General features: G+C 51.9%; 2 protein-coding genes across 3 annotated transcripts; one reads left to right on the top strand and one right to left on the bottom strand.

The window, feature by feature from the left end:
- Positions 1-1,404: 1,404 nt before the first annotated feature.
- On the top strand, positions 1,405-9,176 carry DDOST (dolichyl-diphosphooligosaccharide--protein glycosyltransferase non-catalytic subunit). The gene is made up of 11 exons (XM_045475925.1): positions 1,405-1,743; positions 1,952-2,062; positions 5,326-5,412; positions 6,214-6,317; positions 6,452-6,546; positions 6,828-6,921; positions 7,188-7,336; positions 7,703-7,850; positions 8,324-8,444; positions 8,553-8,659; positions 8,751-9,176. Exons 1-11 carry the CDS (start codon positions 1,590-1,592, stop codon positions 8,898-8,900), a joined length of 1,320 nt encoding a protein of 439 aa, XP_045331881.1. The 5' UTR covers positions 1,405-1,589; the 3' UTR covers positions 8,901-9,176.
- On the bottom strand, positions 3,134-26,448 carry PINK1 (PTEN induced kinase 1). 2 transcript variants are annotated; one of them, XM_045475924.1, is made up of 8 exons: positions 25,952-26,424; positions 18,744-19,025; positions 17,040-17,140; positions 13,959-14,141; positions 13,275-13,438; positions 12,198-12,325; positions 11,666-11,902; positions 3,134-3,354 (listed from the first exon to the last, which is right to left on the bottom strand). In XM_045475924.1, the coding sequence occupies exons 1-8, from the start codon at positions 26,345-26,347 to the stop codon at positions 3,307-3,309; spliced, it is 1,539 nt and encodes a 512-aa protein (XP_045331880.1). In that variant the 5' UTR covers positions 26,348-26,424; the 3' UTR covers positions 3,134-3,306. The 2 variants fall into 2 exon arrangements, with proteins under 2 accessions (XP_045331880.1, XP_045331879.1); XM_045475923.1 differs by lacking the exon at positions 3,134-3,354 and adding an exon at positions 9,545-10,926 and having other exon boundaries at positions 25,952-26,448.
- Positions 26,449-26,923: the final 475 nt, after the last annotated feature.

Below are 26,923 nucleotides of genomic sequence, written 5' to 3'. Positions count from 1 at the left end.
GGTGCTCTGGTAACCGGAGATGAGTTTAGCCAGAGGCAGGCTGCAGAGGCAGGCTGCAGTACACCATTGAGAGGAAGAAAGGTCAGGGCTTTATGGGGGAAAAAGCGTCCTTGTGAAGGGTGGAGCTACCATAAAAGACGCAGAAGATCCTGGGAGGCTTAAGAAGGGAATGGCCGGGGTGGGAGTGGTTGCCGTGTGCGCAAAGGCGAGTGGGGAAGCTGAGTGTGTTAAAGGTTGGAGACTTACCGCATGGATAGTCCTGAGCACAGCGGGAGAAGGAGGTTGCTGAGTTCAGTTTCAGTGGAGACCTGAGCGTGAGGAGCCCTGGGTGATCCTGAGCAGTGGGACTCCTAAGCCACCTACAGGCATCATCAGGTCTGAGTTCAAGGTGAACGGATGTGGCATTGTATGCAGAAGGGTAGGAGGGCTGGGCTGGGACGCCCAGGGTGGGGGTGAGGCTTAACTCTCAGTGGAACCGGCGGAGATGGAGAGGAGGTAGATTCAGTTAAGGAGATTGAGGGAGGGAGGTTCTGACTTTTGCCCCCACATTCTTTTGGGTGGGCAAGTGTGAAAGGTCAGAAAAGAACAGCTGCCTTCTGTCTCCACCATCGCTATTTGCCTCAGGATTGTGGTTGGGACCCAGCCTTGGAGCTGCTTTTACTTAGACCCGTGTGGGGCTGAGGTGAGCCAGGTGCCCCCCATCAATTTAGAAGCTAGCATTACTGAGGGGAGGCTGAGCCACACTCGGCACGAAGTGCTTCAAAACCTGCCCCTGAGCTCCCACGAGCTCAGCTTTTCCAAAGGCACGCAGGTAAGTGGGAGGGCTGAGCCTCGCTATTATTTCTATTTCCAGCCTAGGAAAGTAGCCCGGAGAGAAGTGAAATGCCCCAGCAGCAGGGGTAGTGAGAGGCGGAGCTGAGAAATGAACCCAGCTATAGCGTTTTCATCGGGAAGCCAGTTCGCTGCCTATCCAGCTGCCTCCAGCATGGGCCACCAGGCCTGGTAGGTCAGGCCCGTACCCAGGCCGCTGGGTCCATTAGTGACAGGAGATTCAAAGTATCCTAGCCCTGATCTTAGTTTTCCAACCCTTTCCTCCCTGGAGATAGAGATGGGGCCTGGTTTCTAGTCCCGAGTCTGTCCTGGGCCAGTGAGGACACAGCCAGGGAGCACCGAGGAGGTGGTTCCAAGTGGCCACAACCTCTCCAGGTCCCGTAAGGGACAAGCCCGCCTGATGAGGAGGCGGGATCTGGGCTCCCGGCGGGAGTCCTGCCTGGGCGGAGCCTAAGGGCGCTCGGCCTTCTTGATTGGCTGCGGTCGCAGAGCTGTCTTTCTAGGATTGAGCCTTTTCCTTTGGGGGGCGGAACCTCACTCCCTTTCCGCCAATAGGATTCAGAGAGTCAGCCTCCAACCGGGGCACTTCCGGTGGTGCTAACCCGCTCTTCTCCCGCGCAGCAGCGGCTCGGAACCCCCGGCCACAGCCTACCCGGATCGTTTCCAGATGTTACTCTAAGTCCACGAACTGCGATTGGGCAGCGTAGACGGGGCACTTCCGGTGCCCGGGTGGCTGGGTTCTCGGCAGGAAGCGCAAAATGGAGCCCGGGGCCGCGGCCCGCGCTTGGTCTCTCCTGTGGCTGCTGCTGCCCTTGCTTGGCCCGGTCTGCGCTAGCGGTCCCCGCACCTTAGTGCTGCTGGACAACCTCAACCTGCGGGAGACGCACTCGCTTTTCTTCCGAAGCCTGAAGGGTGAGACCGGGACCCGAGGGGGCGGCGGGGACAGTCGGGTTGGAAAGGCTCCCGAGCCCGAGGGCAGCGACCACCCTCCCTCCTACTGGTTTTCCACGAGGGAGCTGCGAGCTCTGGCCTCTCGCTTGCGGGGGCGGTCGTGACCCTTGCAGTGGTGGTTTCCCCTGGCGTGCCGTCTGCCTCAGCGCCCTGTTTTCTTCTCGTCCAGACAGGGCTTTTGAACTCACGTTCAAGACCGCAGATGACCCCAGCCTGTCCCTCATTAAGTACGGGGAGTTCCTCTATGACAATCTCATCATCTTCTCCCCTTCGGTGGAAGGTAAGTGCTGCGCGTCGCTCCCAGAACTGGACTTAAAGGCCCACGATCGATCGCTTTCTTCTGGGTCTTGTGCATTTTCTGGGTCATGGCATGGGTCACCAGCCCTGGCACTGCTGCTGCCAGGGAGGAGGAAAACGTTCACTTCTAACCTGGGCCCGGGAGGGAACATCCTTTCTTAAAGACACAGCTGAGGGTTGTGGGGTCAAGTGTTGCACAGACCATGGAACAGCAGGCCCTGCTACTCTGGGAAGGGGTTTCCCTATAAAGGGCCTGATAGAAAGATGGAGAGCCCCCCCCCCCCGCCGCCTGGGTTGGCCTGTGTGGATAGGGGAAGTGGCATGCTATTAATATAGTTTGCCTACAGAAGCCTCCTGATGGTTGATTCTATGAATTCAGAAGGATTCAGTTTCAGAGTTGGAAAAGAACATGAGCCATAATCTAGCCCAACCCCCTATTTGAGGCTGGCTGGGTATGTGCAGGGCCTAGTGGAGGGCTGGTTGTGGAACAGAATGCATATCTTCACTGGATTATCCAACTGATACTTCGGTATTCCTGTGACAGCCTACAAGTTGTGCTCAGATGGATGGGGATGTCAGGAGAAGGAAGGAAGCTGTGGGTCAGACAGGTGGGGGAGAGGCTGAGCTAGGCTCTCGCTTTGGGAAGGTCAGAGAGCCTAAACAGTGTTTCTCAAATCTTAGTCATTTCCGTACTGCCTTCCTTATTTTTACTGTATTCCATATCACCTGTTAATAATTACCTAACGCTTTCTTTAGATTGACCCCTTAAAAAAAGAAAAAAACAACAAACTGTAACATCATTTAAAAAGGAAGCTAGTAGTGAACTCAATATCACTACTAAAAATGGAAAGCCAGGATCCTTACCTTTCAGCGGAAGGAACTATAAAGGCAATTAGCAAATGTTAAAGAAGTGTTAAGATCAGTATCAAACTAAGATATTCTCTTTGATGGAGCAAGCTTAGAAAATCGTTGGAAAGGCAAGAAGTCTCCCTGAGATTTAGTGTTGTTTAAAGCCCTGCCCCACATCACTGTCCTATCCTTTCTGCCCCTATCAGGGTAAGCCCCACAGGCTTACGTGTGCTGGTGGAGGCAGGGGGGTTCGGTGTAAGAGTTTGGCCCTGGCTCTGAGGGCCCTTCTGTGGTACTGTGATCTCTGTTAGCCCTCTCGGGTGTGAGAACTCTGGCGTCCTTCTCCGTGTATCCCTGGGTTCCTCGCCAGCTCGGGGATTAGGAGGCTCTCAAGTCACATGCAGTGATGGTCCCAGAAGAATGATCCTGAAAAAACAGGGTTCTATTTTATAGATGGGCACATGAGCTCAGGAAGGCAGAATTGCCTAGATTCAAGCCCAGGTATCTCTGTCTTACAGTCTGGGTTCTTTCCTCTTTAGAAGGATTTCCCAACAGTGGCACTTCTTGACATTTTGGACTGGATAATTCTTGGTAGTAGGGGCTGTCTTGTGCACTGTCAGATGCTTAGCAGCAACTCCAGACATGGCCCTTCAGGGCAAAATTGCCCCTGGTTGGGAACCACTGTCTACTGTATTCCACCAGGAGCTGCTTTTGAAATTGTCTAAGACTCTGCCTGGCCTCTCTGTAGGCCTCTCTGTGGGTGGGTGGATAGATGGCTTTCTGGATGTAGGTAAAGTCCCCAGATACAAGATGTTCTGTCTCTGCCTGAAGGTGAGGGAAGTTGCTTTTTTGTCTTTCTCTCAAAATTACCTCTCAGAAAAGAGGGCCGTTCTCACGGTTGCATCTTCACAAAGTCCTATTACGGACTCATTTCCGACTGCCTGATGGGTGTGTAATGGACAGACTTCCGTATCCAGTCTCCGCACATGGCCCTTCCATCCTTCCAGTTGCTTGGGCCAGAGATCTTGGGGTCGTCCTTAGCACCCCTCTCTCTCTCACCCCATATCCGGCCTGTCACAGGCCCTGCTGACTGTGCCTTCAGGAGTGTACGCCCACCCCGTCTCCCACCTCCCTCGCCCCTCCTTCCCCCCTCCCTTTCTCTTCCCTCCCTCCCCTCCCCCCCTCCCTCTGTTCCTCACTGCCCCGATTATCACGGTGGCCTTCTGATCCACTGCTGTGCTTCCACCCTAGTCCCCTGTGCCCGATTCTCCACCCAGCTGCCAGAATTGTTCTTTAAAACTGTAAATCAGGGCATGTTGGGGTCATGCTCAAAACCTCCAGCGGCTCCTCTTTATGGCCAACCTCACGGGACCTGTAAAGCCCCGTGAGCTGCCCCTCCTGCTTCAGCCTGGCCACGTGTGCTTTTGCTCCCCCCTCCCTACTCCGGCTCGGCCACACTGGGCTCCTTGCTGGGACAGGCTCACCTGCCTTGGGGAACTCGTACGTGTCATCCTTAACGCCCCCCGTGCTGCCTGGGTCACTCTCACACCTCAAGTGCTACTTGCCCAGGTCTTCCCTGACCGACCTTTATATGATAGCTTCCCCCTCCCGCCTTTGTCCCTTTTTTGCCTTCTCTGCATGCACTACATGAATTCCTGAGCATTCCCTCCATTACTTTACGTTGAACCTCAGGGTGTACTTTGGGGAAGACTCTTGGTCCAGTTCTGGATGCTTGTGATAGTCACCTGACCGGACTGACTGACAAAGATCATCTCATAAGTACAAACGTTGGAAGTTGAGCCTTTTTGGTGATCGCTTTAATAAAAGCAGTCTACAAACTGGTTCTGTCTTTCATGGATCTAAATCTGTAGGGTAAACGGGAAAAAACCGTGCGTGTTGGCAAATGAGTACTTGTGGCTGCGTCATCCTCAGACCCAGGGGCGCCCTGTCTCAGACAGTTGAGACGGAAGTGAGATTGATGGGCTCTGGAAAACTGTGTTAGCCCAAAGTGACTCTGGCGAAGACAGAGATACTCATGTGAAAGGTGCAGGTGAGGAGTTTGAATGAAGTTGTATCATGAAACGTAGCTGAGAAAACGCAGCACTTCTAAACATATATTTTGAACGCGACTCGAAATGTATGTAAGTAACTTGACATCTATAATTGGTAGGTGTTTGACTATATCGTCCATACTTCTGTAAGTTAAAAGTTGATGAATTCAAATTGTTACTGTTGGATCTTCACTTTGGGAAGACGGGCATCTGTGGTAAATGTCCCTCTCGTTCTGGGCCTCCAGAGGGCTGTTCTGGGATGGACTGTGGCTAGTCTGTGGGCCACTCTCCCCCGCCCAAATGTCAGAGGAGCCGTCTGGGTCACCGAGTCTGGTGCTTCTTTCAGATTTCGGAGGCAACATCAACGTGGAGACCATCAGTACCTTTATTGACGGTGGAGGCAGTGTCCTGGTAGCTGCCAGCTCAGACATTGGTAAGTCTGACCTGCGAAGGTCTGATGCTTTCCAGCGTTTCTCCAGGAAGCTTGGCAAGCTTTACAAATGGAAGTTGCCAGATTGGTGTTCACTGGGTGGGCCTGGTCAGGGAGCGAGGGACGTACAGAGCCATTCACCTCCTCCTGTGCTTTCCTGTCACCAGGACCAGGGAGATGTGGGGCCTTTTATGGGCTGGGAACCCTGTTTTTTCCCAGTTTGGTTTTTTCCCTTTGTTTTTGTTTGTGTTGGTGGGCCTTCCCTTACAGAAAGAAAAGATGGGGCTGGCTACTTGGGCAGAACCCAGAGTAATTTGACAGATTGTTTTTTTGTTGTTGTTCCCTATTTTGGAAATTTTCAAACATACGTGGAAGTAGGGAGAGAGCAGTATTCTGGAGCCTGCACGCGTATCCCGCAGCTTTGGTTGGTGTAGCACCCGGCCAGTCTCCTTTTGTTTTTCCCAGTGTTGACAGACTGGGGTGATGAGGAGAAGTCCTGTGAAGCCAGGCTCATTCAGGTCAAGTCTGCCTGAGGTTATGACTTTGCCTCAATGGGGGGTTTTGTGTATTTGTGGGCAGAGGACCAGGTGGTTCTCCGTGTTACTGATTCAGGTTCTGACCCCTGGAGGCAGAAAACCGTGCTGTTGTCCAGCTGTCCAGTTGGGGCTGAGCACGGCCTGGGGAAGTGGCAGGGCCTAAGGGTGACTGGGAGAGGGTGAGTCACCAGGAGGCCAGGGAAGCGACACTGCTTGGCCCAGGGCCCACCTGTAAGGGTTAAACCAGGCATTTCTTGGGTCTTTGCAGGTGACCCTCTTCGAGAGCTGGGCAGTGAGTGTGGGATCGAGTTCGACGAGGAGAAAACAGCCGTCATTGACCATCACAACTACGACATCTCAGACCTTGGCCAGGTAATCGGGCCCGTTACCTTCCAGGTTTGGGGCCCTTCCACCAGGGCTCAGCCTGGAAACTGAGAGGAGGTAGGAAGGGAGTCCCTAGCGTGGAGGCGCCTTTTCCTGACCCCCATCTCCCTCTGTTGCCGCAGCACACGCTCATTGTGGCCGACCCCGAGAACCTGCTGAAGGCCCCAACCATTGTTGGGAGATCATCTCTGAACCCCATCCTCTTTCGAGGTGTTGGGTGAGTGAGCAGGCCCAGGGCGCTAGAAACCTGGGGAGGATGGGAAACTAACCCACCCTTGATGGTTTAGGGGTTCTATCCCTGGAGGAGAGGGGAGAGATTAATTTAGGACACTCCGAGTCAGACTTCGTTGTTGCAGCGAGAGGAGAGCTAGTGGCGTGGCAGGCGTGCGACTGCTGAGAAAGCAGGACTCGTCCCTGTGAAGAAGTGACTCTTCGGGACCCAGGTCCTTGAGCTCAGTTCTCAGGGTCCCTGTGGGGTGTTCTCCTTTCCTTCTGTAGGATGGTGGCCGATCCTGACAATCCTTTGGTGTTGGACATCCTGACGGGCTCCTCCACGTCTTACTCCTTCTTCCCGGATAAACCTATCACCCAGGTGAGGGGCCGTTGCAGCCTTGAGGCCTCCGGGTCCCGGGCCCAGCGGCGAGGCCCTTTATGTGAAGACGAGCAGGAGTAAGAGGAGAGCACACGGGGCGGAGGCTGGTGAGGGAGAGGTTGCTGGGAGCAGGAAGGGGCAGAGGCGCCGGGGCCTCCGGTGCCGCCCTCAGGTTGACGTCCGGCCTGCTGTCCTCTTGCCCCAGAGGCCCAGCTGCCTGTCCTTTCCCCGGGCTCTCCTGGATGACAGCCCTCTGTTGTTCCCAGTACCCCCACGCGGTGGGGAAGAACACCCTGCTCATTGCTGGGCTCCAGGCCAGGAACAACGCCCGGGTCGTCTTCAGCGGCTCCCTGGACTTCTTCAGCGATGCCTTCTTCAACTCGGCGGTGCAGAAGGCTGCGCCCGGCTCCCAGAGGTGGGTGCTGGCGGGCCAGGGGGCGTGTGGTCTGGTGCTGGGGAGGAAGGAGCCTTCCAGCTGGAAGCGTCGGAGGCCAGGTGTCTTTGGGTTGAAGACTTCGTTGCTGTGTTGGTACCCTAGACTTTTCAAGGTGGCAGCGGCTTACCCGGAGATGTTTCAGCGAGTGTGTTTGTTGTGCAGGTGACCCCACAGCAACACCACCTGACCTCTTTTCCCCGTTCCTTGAAGCAGGATACCTAGATACGTATGGTCTCCAGGCAGAAGCTAGTTTCAGGCAGTTTGTCTCCATGGATCGTGACTGTCCGGCATCACTGCAAAGAAGTCGGTTCTGGGCCCCTAGCCTCCTGTTTGCCCCTTCTGCAGGTATTCCCAGACGGGCAACTACGAGCTAGCTGTGGCCCTCTCCCGCTGGGTGTTCAAGGAGGAGGGTGTCCTCCGTGTGGGGCCCGTGTCCCACCATCGGGTGGGTGAGACCGCCCCACCCAACGCCTACACCGTCACCGACCTAGTGGTAAGAGCGTCTTGGAGCAGGAGGGACCCCTGTGGTTTGGGCCAGGTTGCTTTAGCTCAGAAGCGTTTATTGAATATTTAGTGACCTAAATAAGGACGAATAAATTAATCTTTACTCCTAAGAAAGCATAGGTGCAGAGGGCCCGGTGCACAAGCCAGTGTCTAAAGAGGCGTGAAGAGGTGTGGGTTTGTCGTGGAGGTGTAGAAGCGGGAGGGCTCTGCTGGTGCGTTCTGCTGGTTGGGGGGAGAGGGGGGGAGACTGCAGCGAAGGTGGCGGCAGGGCTCCCTGACAGTGCCCGGCCCGTCCGCGAGTGGGGCAGTCTGGGTGCAGACGTTGGTGGTCCAGGGCCGAGGTGGAGAGGGGCGTTGGGCTGGGGAGCCGGGGCTCGCCCGGGGGTTCCTGCCGGGTCCACGAGGGACTCGGTGCTGCTCCGAGGGTGGTGACTCCTCCGGCCGACCGGCCTGTCGTCTCAGGAGTACAGCATCGTGATTGAGCAGCTCTCAAATGGCAGATGGGTCCCCTTTGATGGTGATGACATCCAGCTAGAGTTTGTCCGCATCGATCCTTTCGTGAGGACCTTCTTGAAGAAGAAAGGCAAGTAGTGCTCTCACGGGGGACAGCGGCAGGACGACAGTCCCGCGGTGCTCGCTCTTGTGAGGCTGACGGAGACACCCCTCCTGGTGGTCTTGGCTCCCCCCACAGGTGGCAAATACAGCGTCCAGTTCAAGTTGCCCGATGTGTATGGAGTGTTCCAGTTTAAAGTGGATTACAACCGGCTAGGCTACACACACTTGCACTCTTCCACTCAGGTGAGCCAAAGTCACGGTCCCCTTTGCGGCCGGAGTGGGCCTCGCCTGGGCTGCTGAGTGGCCGGGGCCTGTCCCCTCTGTCGTGTTGCAGGTGTCGGTGAGGCCGCTCCAACACACGCAGTACGAGCGCTTCATCCCCTCGGCCTACCCGTACTACGCCAGCGCCTTCTCCATGATGCTGGGGCTCTTTATCTTCAGCACGGTCTTCTTGCACATGAAGGAGAAGGAGAAGTCCGACTGAGGCGGCCGAGCCCTGGGACTCCTCAAAACATGCAGATGGGGGTTACATAGGGTGGGTTGTCTTTATGGTGGTGTGTGTGTTTCACTTGTTTGTTTGTTTTTTTAAGCTGTGGGACAGTGGCAGAGTCTCACCTCAGTGGGAGACGCGGCACTGAGTACCAAGGGGGTGGGGGTTGGGGGATGATTTTTATGTTGAGTTTTTCCACCTAATGCTAAGTGGTATTTTCCATGTGTGGTCACTCTCATTTCCAAGATAAAAAGAAACCTTGCCCTCCAACTTGATGTGGCTCCCGTGTGCTTTGCTGTGGTGGGGATGCTGTTCAGCCACGAGACACAAAATAGTAAGTGGCCTCTAAGTGTCGCCAAGCGTATTTTCCTTAAGTGTGAAATCATGACACTTCCTCACTTCTAATAACGCACTGAGGCCGGTGGGGAAATTGGGGTGACAGTGCTTGACTTAATAGAATTACAGAATTGCTTCTTTGAAAGGAACTAAAATATACATTCACCTTGCTTTAGGCAGTAGCTGTAGTCCTAAAAAGCATGTGTAAAACCACGTGAAATCCCTTCCTCATTGTTCTCTTTATTATGGTATAAAGATCACTCTTAAAGCCACGTATTCAATTCAAAGCAAATAACGTCTTCTGCAGTTGAAAACGTGCATTTAATTCTTCACGATTTCTATAAGAAATGCTGGTCAAAAGGCAGATTAGCAATAAAACACTACACGGTTAACTTCCATTTCTTCATTACTTCTAGCTCCACTAGATTCGATTTAGTAGCTGGAGGAGCTCGGTGGAAATGCATCCGCAGAGACACCCCAGAGCTTTCCAGAATGCTTGACTGAAGTGCAGAGGCTTCCTACTTCTCAGGCCTCACTGGATGTTTTCATTCTGACACCCAAATATACCGACCTGGGCAGATGTCTGCCTTAGCTCAGGAAGCACGCGGGCTGATTCATGGCTGCCACTTTCAAACAAGCCGCAGTCCCTTCCTGGAGTCATGCTCTGCTACCAACAGGCATGGCCTTGCTGGGCCCTCTGGAGGGGGGGGGGGGGGGGGGGGGGAGGGGGGGGCACACGTCTGGGCCTCACTCAGCCTCACCTCCAGACCTAACAGACCAGCTCAGCCACCGGCTTCACAGAGGTCCATGAGGACTTTTGGTCAGCAGGTGACACCTCACTCCTCCTCATTTGCTGCAGAGAATGCATGCCTCTGGCTGTGTGCTCCGGTCTTCTCACCTTCTATTAGCATTTACACACAAGGGGCCTTGTGATTAATCAGGGTGTCTTTTTAGAATTAGGCCTTTTGAATTCATCTAGACCAGGGGTTGGCAAACTCTGACTTGTGGGCCAGTCGCCTGCTGCCTGTTTTTCGGGTTTTCAAATAGTTGGAAAAAATTAAAATATTAGTTACCCGTGAAATTCAAATTTCGGTGTATTTACATATTTAAGACTGCTTCTGCGCTACGAGACAGTCCGTTTGCCAGCTCCTCGACGCTGCCCGTGAGAACGTCAGACCACACAGGTTACGTGAGGCACCTAAGATGGCACGGCTAGGGTGAGTTAGTAGCTACGGGCTGAACTTGGACGTGAGCTAGCTGTTCCTTCCATTTGCCAAACCAGAGGCCTTCTCCGGGGCTGACCAGCCCTCCCTACGCCATGTGTTCTCCTGCTCCCGCCCTCACTCCTGGGAGCTCTGCCCATTCACAGACCATCACCACACGGATGCTGCTAAGTTCTTTTAGTAATTCAGCTACAGCAGGGCCCTTATGGGGCTGCTCTCCAGGAGCAGAGGAGCAGGGCTGCCTGGCACAGCGTTTCATACTCCAGGTTGGCCAGAAATAACATCTTCATCTTTGTCTCCACGCAGCTCTTCTCCGTGAGCCTGTTGGCCAGTAAAGTGGCAGCGGACTGTTGGAGGAGCCAGCCGACCATCTTGTCTAGTTTCAGATTCTTCAGGGCCAGGGTGTGTTCCCCCCAGAGGCTTAAATGAAGCACATTAGCAGCCACTCGGGCAGACGGTCTCTGCAACAGGCAGAGAAGCGGAAGCTTAGAACATGTGGCTGGCAAAGCATGTGGCCCCAAACCCGATCCGTCAATGAATCCTCATTTCAGGGTCTTCCCTTCTCTGGCCCCAAATTCTTGTCCACCCCTATGTCTCTCCTTCCTACAACACCCTTCGCTCTCCTGACACACGCTGGCTGCTCGCCCTCCATGCTGCAGGCTTTTCCAGGTGCACAAAGGTGCCACAGGCCACGTGTGTCTTGGAAATAGCCTCCCCGTCAAGGAAGGGCCACGAGCCGCCTGTGGATGACCTCTCCTCAGTAACTGGTGGCACTGAGCACATGCTGTGCGGTGGCAGGGAGGCGGGAGGACAGGGGTTTGAACCATGTCTGCCTTTGTGCTCTTCCCTAGGCATGCCGCCTGGCCTGGGCAGGTCCAGATCTGCTCTTGGGCGAGGCCTCACCTCTGTTTCATTAGATGTTGGCTGTTCCTAGAAGCTACAACTCTGTTAAACATTTCTTAAAAATGCATCTTCTTCCCTCTAAGTAACTGAAGCCACTGAAGCCAAGACAAGTTGCGTTGCTGGAACTGTAAGCTGGTGGCTACCTCCCCTACTCCTATTTATACTAAAGTTTGTTCTCCTGTACAAACTTGGTTAGGACAGAGGAGCTATCGGTGACTCTAGTCTTGCCCAAACCTGGTCTTTACTCTGGAACATAAACTTTCACACAACTCCTGCAAGACCTGGGGACAGCCTCACCTTGCTGGCCTCTCGCTGGAGCAGTGACCTCACCAACTGTCTTGCTTCTAGAGGCACCGACTTGGGCAGTGCGGGCAGCTGAGCCTCCTGGTAACTGCGGCTTTCAAGGTGGGCCCTGCCCTGGCCATAAAAGGGATTAGAGAGCCCGAAGATTTCGTAGGCGAGTGCACCCACTGCCCAGGCATCGGCTTTGCCGTAGTCAATCACTGCTCTGGGGCCCGGGCAGGCTGTGGACACCTGTTAGGAAAGCAATGAGTGAGCTTCACGCTGCTGGCACCTAGAATGCATTCATGTTCCGGCACAGCATCTGCCTCCTGGGCTGATCGGAACTCTGTCCCAAGAACCCAGAATTTGAGCTGTGGCTAGGACCCATGAGAATCTACTCAGGTTGCAAGGGACTTGTGCCAAGTTAAGGGTCAGAAAAGATGGAGGTGTTGAGTAAATAATGAGGAAGTCAGTCTTGTCCTCTCAGTGGAAGCACGGTGGAGAAGTATGTTTGCTGATGGCACAAGACCTGCTCAGCGGGACTCACCTCAGGAGCCATCAGGCAGCCGTTTCCACCCCGGTCCACATACCAGCTGGTGAAAGGCAGCTGCAGGCCAATGCGCTCATCAGCCAGGCAGCAACCAAAATCTGTGATCACCAACCAGGGGCAGCCATCTGGGGAAGGGACAGGCAGAGGTAAGTGACTGGCCCCTCCGAGAGGCCTTCCTATGATCCCCACCATGGCCACCGTCAAGACACGGGTGAGAGGGGTTTACAAGGACTCCATGTTGGTCCAGGAGCGCAGGCTGGCCAGGCCTGGATGGCTACCCTGTCCCCAGAGAGCTCAACGGGAGGGCCAGCTAAGTGAGCACAGAAATGCCTCCAGGAAATCAGCCCCCAAACAAAGAACTGGATAAAAGCTTGGCTCAATCTAAGCAAGTAATCGGAGCTAGCCCAGGACTGAAGGAGCTGCTCATGGTTTACTCAGCAGATGGTGCTGGGCTCAGACGATCTCTAAGAGCTCTTACCACCCCAAGAATCTTTGATCTGAACTTGAAACCCCAAATCCAAACCCAAGAAACCGGTCCATTAGGATTTAGTTGTCTGTAAAAGTATTCACACAGACTTTCTTTAAAAACCTAGTTCCTCTAGCAATTTAATTGCCTCTTATTTTCAATCTAGTTCAAAACTTAGCAGACATACAAATCTGCTTTAAAACAGCCCAGGTAAGGGGCCATCTAGCCTCTACTTCAGTGCCTCCAGCGTGGGGAACTCGGGATCCCCAGGGGCAGCTGGGCTTATCTTTGGACAGCTCTCACTGTCTGAAAATGCTTTTTTCTACTAAGCTACAGTCTACTACCTCTCTTTTACTTTAAGAGAACTTCTGCCACCGAGTCTTGTGTTCTGTAAGTGGGCCACAGAAAGGAATCATTCCACAAGCCCTACAAAGAGAACAAAGGCCTCCATTTTGAAGGAGAGATTGCTCCCCTCTTGTGCACGGAGTGAAATTAAGACAACGTGTAACAGAACATACAAAGTCAAAAAGGACCTGAAGGGTCCTTAAATGTTTGCAGACGTGAGTCTGGTGCGCCCCGGATGGCTGTGAGGTAGGGCAGGGACCCACCTGCGTCCAGCTCCACGAGAATGTTGTCAGATTTCAAGTCTCTGTGCGCGACGCCCTGTTGAACCAGATGATCCACCCCCTCCAGGAGCTGCAGGATCATCACGGTGGCGAGGCGGGGGCTCGGGGTGTTCATACGAAGGTACTGGCGCAGGGTGCAGGGGTAGCTGGTGGAGAGGGTGACAGGGCCTCTGGCTATCACACATCATTGGTCCCCAGCATCTTACGTAGGATGACGATCCTTCCTCATTGTGGAGTTTCTTAATCTTTTCTCCCTCAAGTATCCTTTCTGTTCCCACCCATTACCCTGAATTAGGAAGTGAGAGCTCGGGCCCCACGTGATGAAAGTAATGGAGCAGACACTCTTTCCTTAAAATGCCCATTACAGCAATGCCAGTAGGTACAGAGAGCAAGGAGAGAGAACTTTTTGTGTTAAACGAGACACACACAACTGGTAAGGCAAGCCGTAGAGAAGGAGCAAGAATCAAATGTACTAAAAACACTAGGTGAAAACTATGTTCTAAGTGAAGACGAAGTTCTGTTTTCATGAAAAATCATCCTAAAGGGACGCTGCTCTCTAGGGCAGTCTGCCCTCACCGTGGCCTTGCCCTACAGAAGGACGAGGGCCTCCTCCCTGCCACCCCGGGGGCTGCAGGTGCACAGGGCCAGGGGCCGCCTCCTACTTACTTCTTCATAACGAGGAAGAGCGTCCGCCCGTGGCCCAGGCCTTCGGGGTGAAGACGTGGCGGCAGCACATCAGGGTAGTCGACCAGGGCCCCTGGCAGCAGTGGTACAGAAGAGGTGAAGGCACGGAAGACCCGGATGATGTTGGGGTGAGGGGCCAGTTGCTTGGGACTTCCCTTGGACTTTCTAGTTCAGCCAAATGAGACCAACGGAAAGATAATTATACCACGATAAATACTGACATTTAATCACCCATTTTAATCAAGCACTTAGTACAGATCTGCTTTGTGTCAGGTGCAGAGCCTGGTGTTAGAGTGAAAAAACAAACCCATAAAGATGACTAATCACATTTGAGGACTCCGCTGGCCCATCCATCTGTCCATGCATCCATCCCATGCTGCAGAATACAGTGGTCAAGAGACTCTGGAATCTGACTCTGGTTTGAGTTCCAGGTCGGCCACTGTAAGCCCTTGGTCAGGTTACTTCTCTGCGCTCAGTCTCAACTGCCAAAGGGAATAGGGTAGTAACACACCTTGTAAGGTTGTTAATACTTACAAAGGACCCAGAATCTCTATGATTGCAAGGTTTTTTTTGTTTTTTGTTTTTTTAATGTTTATTTCAGAGAGAGAAGGAAACACAGAATCCAAAGCAAGCTCAAGACTCTGAGCTGTCAGCACACAGCCCGATGCAGGGCTCCAACTCGTGAACTGCGAGATCATGACCTGAGCCAAAGTCAGATGCTCAACTGACTGAGCCACCCAGATGCCCCTATGATTGCCAAGTTCTAACCCTTAACATGGAGTATGAGCTCAATAAACCTTGGTTGAATAAATGAATGGGCACAGATGTTGTAGTACAGCCATCACTTGCCTTCCCAGACCTCCTCCTCAGGGATCCCCACACCCACAGGCCTGCTGGCGCACAGTGGCCATGTTCTGGATGGTGTGAGTCGGCCTGCTATGTATCAGCCCCACCCCTCAGGCACTACTGACTGGGTGGGCACCTGACCTAAGGGCAAGGAGCCTGCAGTCACATCGGAGACCCAAACGGTTGGTGGGAAAAGGGAAGGGGGCTGGTTAGATTCTCTCTTGGAGGAACATTAATGAAAAAACATGACGGTAATCTAGCAGTCAGCAATGGAACTGACAGTGGAAGGTGCCGGCCAAAAGTCACCCATGTGATCAAAGGCACACAGGAACAGAAGAGCTATGGGGGAAGAAAGAAGGACACTGGGTGAGAGAGTTCAGAGTGGAGGAGAAACCCAAAGACACGAAGACAACACTGAGGGAGCAAGATGGCCACCCCCATCCGAAGATCCGCCTCAGTTCCCGAGCTTTGTAGAGCCAGTCCACAGGTGGCCTCCTACTGCTCTCGCTCTCCAGTCCATCTGAGTGCACCCCTGTGTGCAATCAAGGGAGTTAAAGTGTTCCTAGCCTTGGGGCACCGGAGCTAGTAATAGAATCAGGAGGATCACAGTTCAGGGTCGTCTGTGCCACAGTGGGAAAGCTCGGCTCGGTTGCCATGGGAGCCTGGGGATGAGCGTGTCCGTGTAAGGTATGTGTGTGTGGAGACCTGGAGTGGGACAGGAGGCTGTGGGGAGGGCAGCCCAAGTACAGCTAACTGCAACGTAGGAAGACAGGCAAGGAGGAGTGCGGTGCATTTGGAGGAGGGCCTTATGGATTCAATATGGTGGAGCACAGAGTGTAAGCATCGGGGGGAGAAGTGGGAGGAGCAGATCACAAAGGTCTGAGCCTGAGGTCCCTAGATGAGCAGAGGCTAGGTAGAAACAGAAGTGCTCTCAGGGACTGAGACCGTTTCTCCTGAGTCACTAATGTCTCCTGAGTCACTGATGCCATATTCATGGAATCATCCAATGGACATTTACTGAGCTGCAAGGGTACACAGCAAACAAAACAGAAAAGCCCTGCCCTCAAGAGCTTCTAGGACAGCGGGAGAGAGAATAGACAGACATCTGTGACTTAAGGTCAAATGGGGATGAATGCCGTGAAGACAAAGCAGGGTAAGGGACTGGTGAGAGACAAGGACCACTTCAGATGGGAGGTCTGGGCGGCCCCTCCACCGCAGAGGCATTGGTGCTCACATGAGCTACCCGACAGCATGTCAGCAGGCTGAGGTGAACACAGAAAGCCGCCTGAAGACAGCTGTACCCCTCAGAAAGCAGCAGACATGCAGACACCCACTTTTCCCTACAAAGGACTAAGGAGAGGAGGATGATACTAAGAACCCCCACGGGGAGCCTTCCAAACCATAGAAGGGGCTTTCCACGTGTCTTCTCAAGTCCCTGTGTCTACCTTCCCGTTTCTGACACCACTGGGTCTAGAAACTAACCCTCCAGTAAGTTGCCAAATGCAGCCCCTGCTGGGGGTCCACAATCGTGAAGTGACCACACGTGTCTCTGTCACCCGCTCAGCGTCGATCCTCACCACCGCACACCTGGCGCTTCCAAAGCACGAGGAGCATGGGCTGCCGTCCACCCCTTCTTCTCTCTGTGGAGAAGGCCTCTCTGCCTTCCCTCCTGCCCAGGTGGTGCCTCCTCATCCTTCCAAAGGCAGCACTGATGGTTGCTTCAAGAGGCCCATCCGTTCGCGCTCCCCCAGCGCCTGAGCACACACGGCCGTAGGTAGCACTTACCTCCCCGGCCTCTGCTCCCACCTTGTCCGGCTCCTCTGTCACACACAGAACTCTTGGGGACCAAGCCCCCCACCTTTTAATCTCTTGGCATTGCTGCTGTTAGTGGAATGAGTGCTACCTCTGCTGGGGATGGAGTTCAGCGACAGAGAGGCGGCATTCCACCTGGGCATTGCTTAAGAGCAATCAGATCAACTTTCCAACATTCTGAATTGGGCATTTTTGGATGGCCTTCTCTGGGAGATCTGCATCTTCAGTTGGGGTCAGATGATCTGCAATCCTCTCCAAGTGAAATTATCCAGCAACTACAAATCCATCATTTGCCGCATCATTCAGTGAGCATTTATGATCGACATGACGCCACACCGGGGACACAGGGGAGGATTCTGCTCTCGCGTAACTCACAGCCAGTCCGGTGGGCAGAGGGGTGCGTACCTGTAAGTGACTGCTCCGTACTCCCCGGCCAAGGCCACTCGACTAGCTGGGACTAGCTCCTGGCTCATTGTGCTCAAGATGGCTTCACTGGAAGAGCCTGCCTGGAACACAATCATGAATTCAGGGTTACGTGGACCAGAGCAAGTCCGAGTCTTCCTTGTAATCTGGACCAGACAGCTACTGCCTAGAATTTTTTTAAAAAAATCTTAATCTCTATACCCAATGTGGGGCTTGAACACACAACTCCAAGATCAAGAGTCACATGCTCCACAACCGAGCCAGCCAGGTGCCTCTAGAATTGGTTTTGACATTCAAGATAATCTAAACTCTCTGAAGGGGCAAGCCAAGCCTAGTCTCTCCTGAGAGGGAAGAGATACTGTCCCCCACCACCTCCCAGGGGGCTGCCACACCCCACCTCAATCTCCGGGCTGCTCAGGTGCCCAGGGCAGGAAGGGATGGCAAGATGGTCACGGTCAGGGATCTTTCTCACTGCCATCAATGCCTCCAGTCCCCACCAGGCTCAAAACTGGCCACTGGAACACGAAGACTCCCCATGGCAGGCTGCCTTCAGCAGACAGGCAGAGCTGGACAAACTCGCCCTGGATAAAGTGGTGCTGAATCACAGGACAGCCCTCCCCACCCCTCCAGTAGAAAGAGCCAAACACGAGGAAAAACACCCTATTTCCTTGTTTCATTATGAATGCACTCAGGCCCTGTGGAACCTGTTAGGAACCCTACAGGAATTAAGTCTTTTAGCTTTTGTGAGCACAGTAGGTGCCATGCCCATCAGTGGAGGTTTGATACCAACACTGGATGTTTCCCAGGCCAAGCACTTGGCTACTTGTTAGCTATTAGCCAGCTGGGAAGGGCAATAGTCTAATAACCTTCATCCCCCAGATCAAAACAAGAAACTGCGTTCGTGGGGCGCCCGGCTGGCTCAGTCAGTGGAGCGTGCAACTCTGGATCTCGGGGTTGTTGAGTTCAAGCCCCACGTTGGATGTGAAGATTACTTGAAAATAAAATCTTTAAAAAAGAAAGAAAGAAACTGCATTCTTTAATGTCCAGCATGAGCTGTGTCCCATTCTTAGGCTTGGACGGATGCTCTGGGAAGGAGAAAGAACATTAGGTCTTAATTAATTTTCTAAACCCATCTATATAGTGATAAGGGAAAGAAATTAGACAGAAATCTGTTTTTGTGGAGGGAAAAAACTCAATTTCCCAAAGCTTTGCGTCCTTCCAGAGTTGAGGGCAGGCAGGTGACAAGCAAGCCTGTGATCTGGAGACGAGGCTAAAGGGGGAGTCTGGAGGACAGGCGTGTGGCCTCTCCTCTCGAGTGAGGCAGGTCAGGGGAAAGAGGGAGGGTGGCGGTAAACTGCGCACCTGAATCCAGCTAATGGACCAGCACTGACAAATGAGAACCCCGGTGCTCAGGCCCTTGGCGCCCGTGTGTGGTGCACAGACCAGAAGCACGGGCATCACCCGGGACCTTGTGAGAAAGGCAGCATCTCAGCCCCGACCCCAGACCAGATGACCAGAATCTGCCTTTTAACCCGATCCCCAGGCGACTCGCCGACTGTCACAATTTGAGGCGCCTGTACTGTGGAGACTCCGCCCGTCTACTTCCCGGTAAAGGGCACTATCGGGTCCACCAAGACTGGCGTTTTGAGAAACGCCCAACCCAAAGGCAAAAGGCCCCCTCCTCACCGAGATGTTCCACATCATCTTGATGGCTAAGGGAAAGCCAGGGGCCCGGGAAGCCGGCTCCTCTTCCTGGGGAGCGGTATCTGGGCCTCTGCCAGGAAGAAGCCCGATGCTCCTTGCCACCTCCAGGCTCTGGGGCAGCACAGGCACGGTGGCTTCGTACACAGCTGCGCTGCAACCCTTGCCAATGGGCTGTCCTATCACATACTCCTCCAGCCGGAAGCCCTGCCAGCATCGGGTGTCCAGTGGGTCCGGGAGCAGCTTGTTTTTCTGGGTGAAAATTGCCTGTGAGGAACAAAACAGGCGCGATGAGCCAAGGTGCCTAATAAAGCTCAAGTAAAGGGAAGTCGGGGGAGTGGGGGAGAGGCAGAGCCAGGCAAGGTCTTTGCCGACAGGATCAAGAGCTAATAAAAGCACAACCAAACTGGGTTTTACTGCTCATCCTGGGCTCAGGCCACCTACCTTTCTCTCCCGTTATTCGGAAGAACTTTTTCTCAAACTCTGTACCTTCGCTGCAAACAGAGACGGCCCAACACAGAACACTTGTTAGTTAAGAGGCCAAAACTTCTAAATTCTGCAGCTGGCACACCTTGCCTGTTGAGCTCCCGGCACAATCTCAGAGGCTTCTGATCTCAGAGACCACTCTCTGTCGTGCAAGGACCCTGGCAGGCAGCTGCCACTGGGTGGTTCTCGGGAGCTGTGGACGGGCAGCTCTCCTTCGGTCTTCAGAGGAATCCGAGGGTGGTGTTTGGGCAAGTCTGCGTCTGCTACTAATGCCGTCGCAAAGGGTTTTGGAGGCTTTGTACGGGCTGCCAGCCCGGCGGCCGGATCTGCCCGATTGTTCCCCCTGGGCAATCAAACAGTCTGATTTCTGGTGTCCTGGGCTGTGGACACCGGCTACCTCCTTGGGTTCCAACACGGCTCTAATAATCCTAAACTGCCTGAAGTCTACCTCAAGTGTGCAGTTTGCAGGGCTTCAGGAGAAAGGACAGTGTTAGGGAATGGGAATAGGAGAAAATTGGAAACCTTAGTTTGGAGAATCATAACCAGACACTGGAGGAAATCAGAATTCACGCTCCAGCCCAGTTTAAGAGGCAAACAACAAACATCCAAACACAGTTAATCTAACGTCCACAAAGGTCTGATTTTTTTTCCTAAAATCACCCCCACTTCCACCAAAGATAACCAAATTAAGACTCCAGCTTTAACAACGTTGGCCTAATTATTTCCATGAGCACTGCAAGAGTGACTAGCCATACAGAGTTTGCCTTTTTTTTTTTTTTTTTAAATCTGCTTGGTGGAACTTCTCAAAGAATTTCAGACTGAACTTTTAATAGCCTCTCAGGGCTAAGAAGCCAAGCCAAGTACTTGCCATCAGACTCTGTCTGCAATACCTATAGATTCGGGTAAGTTCCTCTCTTCTTGAGGTCCCTAAAATATCCTGAGGTTCCTGCACCTGCCAGAAAATGACCTGCTGGGAACCCTGTAAGCAAGTACAAAGCTGATTTTTCCAAGGCACTTCATTGGCTCCAAAACGTCAGCCTTAGTTCCTTAAAGGTGTCTGCTCATATCTGAGTCAATGCATGTCTCCCTCAAATATGATATTCCAGTCAAAGCCCTGATAATATAACCAATGTTTCCAAATGTGTCCTGTCCTAAGAACAGATTCTTACTGAACGTATACAAATACATACATTGCCACGAAAATATAAGAATACTCACTGAGAGTTTCCGAATCTGGAGGGATCAGGTGGGGAGAAAAAGATAAATGTATCATGTTTGTTTACAAAGGGATTATTCTACCAAATTTCTGCAAGTCATAATAGCTTAAGAGAAAAACACTTTCCTTAAATCTGGAAGAGCAAACATTAGAGAACCAGCAGTGTTTCAATCAAGAGTAATTATCTTCCTCAATTCATTCAGTCCCATGTTACTAATTCTTGCTCTGTTTGAATGGTTTTCCTGTTAGTTCCAGAAGTTCTTACTCAGTTTGGCTTTATCATCTTACTGGTATGAGAGACCCGTATTTGTCAAAAGTCCTTCCCATGAATCTCCTTAAGCTGAAACCCATCTGTAATAGCATCAGAGTAAAACAATAACTATAAATGACAGAAAACTAAAAAAATGGCCATGGTTTTTCTGTGACACACAACACTTCAATAATTGGAATTACAAATGATGACATTACCCCAGGACATGTCAAAACCTTAGGAATTTTATACAGTTTCTGGAAGAGTTATAGCATCCACTCATACAATCTAAGGTTTATCCTCACTTATTTGACAGTGCTTCCCATGTAATTTGACATACCAAATAAACAAGCCTAATTAGTAAAAAAAAAAAAAAAAAAAAAAAAGATTTCATTTAGAAGTTGAATCTTGGGAAGTTGGTCAGAAATATCAGAAGGCTTTACTTACTATCATTTTTTTTTAAGTTTATTTATTTGATAGAGCGTGAGCACGAGCAGGGGAAGGACAGAGAGAGGGGGGGACAGAGAATCCCAAACAGGCTCCCAATGTGGGGCTCGAACTCTCCAACTGTGAGATCATGACCTGAGCTAAAATCCAGAGTCAGACGTGTAACTGTAACCACCTGAGCCACCCAGGCACCCCAGTATTTATGTTTGAGAGAGAGGGAGAGAGTGCATGAACTCTCGAGTGGGGGAGGGGCAGAGAGAGAGGGAGACCTGAGACTCTGAAGCAGGTGCTGATCTGTCAGTGCAAAGCCCGACGTGGGGCTCAAACCATGAGATCATGACCTGAGCCCACGTTGGATGCTCAACCAACTGAGCCACCCAGACGCCCCAGAAAACTGTCGTTTGTAACAGGAAAACCAACTTCTAATCTCATATTGATGTACTTCTGATAGCAAAACTCATTCATTCCAACAAGGCAAATTTTTGAAAAATGGTATGTAGTCCCTCCTTTGTCCCTTCCTGTCACTGCCCATGTTGACATACACTTACTGAGACGGGGCCATCCAGGGTGCTGCATGGAGCTGAGTCCTTGTGCTGGGATGTGCTGACCAGAACCCCCATCAGGAATGAAGGACCGTCAGCTGGTGGGCATGCTGCTAATGGTTCTTAGCTCTCAGGGCTCACAAGGGAGGGCGTTGACTGAAGACACCTGCCTTGTCCAGGCCATGCCCTCTTCCCAGGCGGTCTCATCTAATGGCCATTCAGTTCAAGTGTATGAAAGTCCAGCCCTCTGCCCCAGTTTAGGCTGGTTCTAAAGAGGAACCCAACTTTTGGAAACTCCTCAGAGAGTCAGCTGAGGCTTCTGTTGAGGTTGTGTCACTGCTCAACCTCTGCCTGATCCTGTTCTCTCAACCAGCCTTCTCTTCCCCAGGTGTCGACCACTCCCTAAAAAACTTCTTTATGCACTCATCTCCATAATCTTAGTCCCGACCATGCACAAAATTCCTTTCCAAAGATTTCCTTCTCACAAATCTTCTACAACTTCTTAAAATCAGGTTTTGTCCTAAGTTTTCTTTCTTTAAATAACCAGTCTCAATTCCCTTGCATACAGAGTTGTTTCCCTTAATAGAAGCCAAAAAGAAACCCATGTTAGTTCTCAGTGATTATGTTTAGATTACCAAAACACTTTATAACATGAACCTATTGACTTGCAGTAAACACAGGCAGAACAAACAACAGTTGTACCTCCTACGTCTACTACTGGGAACTTTAAAAACACGTCCATTTTAATTAAACCAACAACCCTGAATTAGCTTTAATATTGAATATTTTCCCAAATCACATGACCTTAAAAGTGTTTTTCTCAGTTTTGGAATGCCTAATTCTTACAAGCACTTGCCTTTAAACCAACTACATTGACCTCTTTGTCAAATTAATTTTAGTAGCACCATCCACAGGTAGAGAAAAAAATCTCACATTTACTACACACATGGACACACATACAGATACACAAGCAGGATACAAACAAAATCTGGGCCGCCTGGGTGGCTCAGTCAGTTGAGTGTCCGACTCTTGATTTTGGCTCAGGTCATGATCTCACGGTTGAGCTCTGAGCTGAGCATGGAGCCTGCTTGGGATATTCTGTCTGTCTGTCTCTTTGTCTCTCTCTCCTCCCACCCCCTTAAAATAAATAAGTAAACATTAAAAAAAGATGCAAACAAAATCTTAAAGGCCCAGTTTCCAAACATATCATAATTTATGGATCCACTGATTGGTCATTTTTCTCCAGTCTAATGAATACTGTGGGAAAGCAGTGTTGCAAAGCAAGAACTGCCCAATTTTGGAGAATACAGACCAAAGGGCTGCATTCGGGGATCAAAGTCACTTTCCATTTTCTGATCAGAATACGGATGGTTTTGTCCAAAGATACCAAAAGCTGCAGCAACAAACAAACCAGATGAAGCACTGAGTGCCTCTGGGAGCACTGGTTCCTGCCCCAAAGCCAAGGCTTCGTTGTCTGACCCAAACAGCTTCCTGCTCATGCTCTGTCTCTGTCTCAAAAATAAATAAAAACACTAAAAAAAAAAAAAAAAAAAAGGAATGTTATATAAATGGAGTCACACAGTATATACCCCTTTGGGACCTTTTTCACTAGGCATAATATCTTGAGGTTGTTACCTGTATCAACAGTTGATGCCTGGTTATTGCTTAATATTCACCGTACAGCTGTACCAGAGTTTAACAATTTACCTGCCGAAGGATGTGCGGGTTGTTTTTAATATTTTGCTACTGTGAATAATGCTGCTATGACTATTTACTATTTAAATCATTTTTTTAAAAAAAAAATTTTTTTTTTCAACGTTTATTTATTTTTGGGACAGAGAGAGACAGAGCATGAACGGGGGAGGGGCAGAGAGAGAGGGAGACACAGAATCGGAAACAGGCTCCAGGCTCTGAGCCATCAGCCCAGAGCCTGACGCGGGGCTCGAACTCACGGACCGCAAGATTGTGACCTGGCTGAAGTCGGACGCTTAACCGACTGCGCCACCCAGGCGCCCCGAAATCATTTTTAAATGTACAGTTCCATGGCACTAAGCACATTCACCTGGTTGTGCCACCATCACCACCATCCATCACCATGACTCTCTTCATCTGGCAAAACTGAAGCTCTATATACACTTCCCATTCCCTCCTCCCTCCAGTCCCTGGTAGCCACCATTCCACTTTCTGTCTCTGTGAATTGACTAAGTATTTCATATGAGTGGAATCATACAATATCTGTCCTGTTGTTGTGTGTGTTTTTTAAAGTAGGCTTCATACCCAACCAGGGGCTTGAACTCACGACCCTGAGATCAAGACCTGACATCAAGAGTTGGATCTTGTTGGGGGGGGGGGGGGGGGGGAGGGGCGCCTGGGTGGAAGTTGGTTGAGCATGTGACTCTTGATTTCGGCTTACGTCATGATCCGAGGGTCGTGGGATGGAGCCCCACGTCGGGCTCCGTGCTGAGTGTGGAGACTGCTTAAGATTCTTTTTCTTTTCTTTCTTTCCCTTTCTTTCCTTTCTTTCTCTTTTCTTTCTTTTGTTTTTTTTCTTTCTTTCCTTCTTTTTCTTTCCTTCCTTCCCCTCTCTCTCTCTAAGAGAAAAACAAAGGTCGGACTCTCGGGGCATCTGGCTGGCTCCGTCAGTAAAGCATGTGACTCCTGATATCGGGGGTTGTAGGACTGAGCCCCACATTGGGTGTAGAGATTACTTAAAAAAAAATCTGAAAACGAGGAGTCCAACACCTAAGCGACAGAGACTCCTAGGCATCCCAACACCTATCCTTTTGTAATTGGCTTATTTCACTTAGCATAATGTTCTCAAGTTTCATGCATGTTCTACCACGCGTCAGAATTTCTTTTCAAGGCTGAATAATACTCCATTGTATTTAGATACCACACTTTGTTTATCCATTCATCCATCCATGGATATGTGGGCTGCTTCCGTCTTCCGACTATTGTGAACAACGCTGCTGTGAACATGGGTGTACAAACATCTGCTCAAGTCTCTGCTTTCAGTTCTTTTGGGCACATACCCAGAAGAGGAATTGCTGAATCAAATGAGAAATCTATTTGTAATTGTTTGGGAACTGCCATACTGTTTTCCACATCTACATCTCCTGCTGACAAGGACAGCAGCTGGGGACTAGGCCAGACATCACCTGTCACCCAAACTGGCCAGAGCTCAAACATGAGACACGCTGGTGATGGATGAGTCAGGAGAACTGGAACAAGGGCTGAAAACCAGAAAACACGGCAGACATTGCCCAGTCCTTGACCAGCTGTGTCCCTGGGCAAGTCACACTACCTTCCCTGACCTCCACCCTAAGCTGTACAATGCAGGCACTGTAGTAACGCAGTGAGTGGTTTCAAATCCCAGGAAGAAGACTGAACCCCCTGGAAGAAATGGGAATTCGGCCAGTGGATGGCCTTCAGACTTGAACCACAACAATGGCTCTTCCTGGGTCTCCCGCCTACCTAACTACCCCACAGATTCTGGATTTGCCAGCCTCCGTAATTGCAGAGACAACTCCTTAAAACAAATCTGTTTATAAACACATGCTATTGGTTCTGTCTCTCTGCAGATGCCTAATACAGATTTTGGTTGAACAGAAACACAGATCTCTGAGCTATTTTAAGCATTTGAAAAGCTCAACTCCCACCCCCACCCCCACCCCATATTCAGTGGCTCCTGATAAATTTACACAGGTTAACTAAAAACTGTTAGGTCCTGTTTTCTACCGCTGTTCATAGTTTTTACTTTGGCTTCAGCTATGTCACTAACTTGGCTAAACTGTGGAGGCTTAGGTTAAAGGCACAGGCCTTGAAGAGTCAGACTTTGGGTACTGGCCTCTATTAGCTGTGTGCCTTTGAGCAAATTACTCCACCTCTCTGAGTACTTTTCCCCATCCATAAACTGAGGATGACAGCTACCTCAGGAACAGAAGTGCTATGATTTAACTGTCATTACATTTTAGAAAATTAAACACAGAGCCATTAGCCCTGGTGCAGCGGGAGCTATAATTAGCAGCATAACGACGAAAAGGTGCTGTTTGAGGAAGGGAAAATGTGAGGTGCTGGCTCCATATCAGGAGATCAGTATCACCGCAAATGAACCTTCAATGGTCATTTCCAACGAATTTCCAGCTCTGACAGAGAGGTAGACCTTGACCCGCCGCGGCCCCAGGCAGCAGGTGATCCCAGCCCCGCCCCTCGCCCCGCCCCCACATTAGCCCCGCCCCCGGCCGGCGCCCACCTGGATCTCCTGACAGGCCGACGCCGCCCGCCGGCCCTCCGCCTGCTTCTCCTCGATGAGGCCCAGGCCCAGACCGAAGGCCAGAAACACGGCCCGGCCACAAGGGCCCACGCCACCCCGGGCCCGCACAGCGAACTGCCGCTGGAGCCGCGCCGCCAGCCCGACCACCGACTGGCGGAAGAAGCGGTAGCGGTCGGGCAGCCCGAGCCCGAGCCTGCGCGGCTCCGCGCCGGGTCCCGCGGTCTGACCCCGGCGTTCTCCGCGGCCCCATCCCGCCGCGGGGCCCGGCCGCTCGGGCCGTCCCCAGCCATAGGCCGGGCCAGGCTTGGCCGTGAAACGCAGCAGTAGCGCTCGACCCAGCTGTAGGCCCCGGCCCAGCGCCTGTCGCACCGCCATGGCGGCACCGCGACCCGGTCCCCCAGCCGCAGGCCTCCGGGACGCCGCGCACCACAACAAACTTCAGGGACGGCGCCTCTACGCAGGCGCAGGCGCCGAGGGGCGGGGCGGGGCGGGGCGGGGCGGGGCGGGGCCGCCGCTCTAGCGGTTCCCCGGCTGGGCACGAGAGGGCGCCGTGTGCGCACCTGCGCGACGGGTAGCTTCTCGCTCTTGCGCACTTTGAACCCGGCGTGGAGGGATTAAGCGTTAGGGAAATTCTGAGTGTGAACATCGCTGGTCCTGGGCCAAATCGAGAAACTGATAAAGGAAACTAATATTTATTGACTATCACCCGCTGCGCCAGACTCTTTACGTCTGTTAATTTCTTTAATTTTCGCACAAAGATAGGAATGTCATTTTTACAGATAAGGAAACAGGCATTGAAAGGGCAGTGACTGGGACACCTGGGTGGCTCAGTCGTTGAGTGTCCGACGTCAGTTTAGGTCATGATCTCACAGTTTGTGAGTTGGAGCTGGCGTCAGGCTCTGTGCTGGGCGCCTGGAGCCTGCTTCGGATACTGTGCCTCCCTCTCTCTCT

Source organism: Leopardus geoffroyi, chromosome C1 (genome assembly GCF_018350155.1).
Source record: "Leopardus geoffroyi isolate Oge1 chromosome C1, O.geoffroyi_Oge1_pat1.0, whole genome shotgun sequence".
Taxonomy (NCBI): Eukaryota; Metazoa; Chordata; class Mammalia; order Carnivora; family Felidae; genus Leopardus; species Leopardus geoffroyi.
The sequence above is the reverse complement of the archived record's forward strand: the minus strand, read 5'-3'. Positions and strand labels throughout refer to the sequence as shown.

Bases quoted from the DNA above. Each gene is read 5' to 3' on its own strand.
- DDOST (XM_045475925.1), top strand. From the start codon at position 1,590: ATGGAGCCCGGGGCCGCGGCCCGCGCTTGGTCTCTCCTGTGGCTGCTG. The intron at 7,337-7,702 runs GTGGGTGCTGGC...CCCCTTCTGCAG, and splicing joins GCTGCGCCCGGCTCCCAGAG to GTATTCCCAGACGGGCAACT. The intron at 8,660-8,750 runs GTGAGCCAAAGT...GTCGTGTTGCAG, and splicing joins ACTTGCACTCTTCCACTCAG to GTGTCGGTGAGGCCGCTCCA.
- PINK1 (XM_045475923.1), bottom strand. From the start codon at position 26,347: ATGGCGGTGCGACAGGCGCTGGGCCGGGGCCTACAGCTGGGTCGAGCG. The intron at 14,142-17,039 runs GTACGCACCCCT...TGGCTGAACTAG, and splicing joins TACGGAGCAGTCACTTACAG to AAAGTCCAAGGGAAGTCCCA. The intron at 13,439-13,958 runs GTAAGTAGGAGG...CCTCTCCACCAG, and splicing joins CTCTTCCTCGTTATGAAGAA to CTACCCCTGCACCCTGCGCC.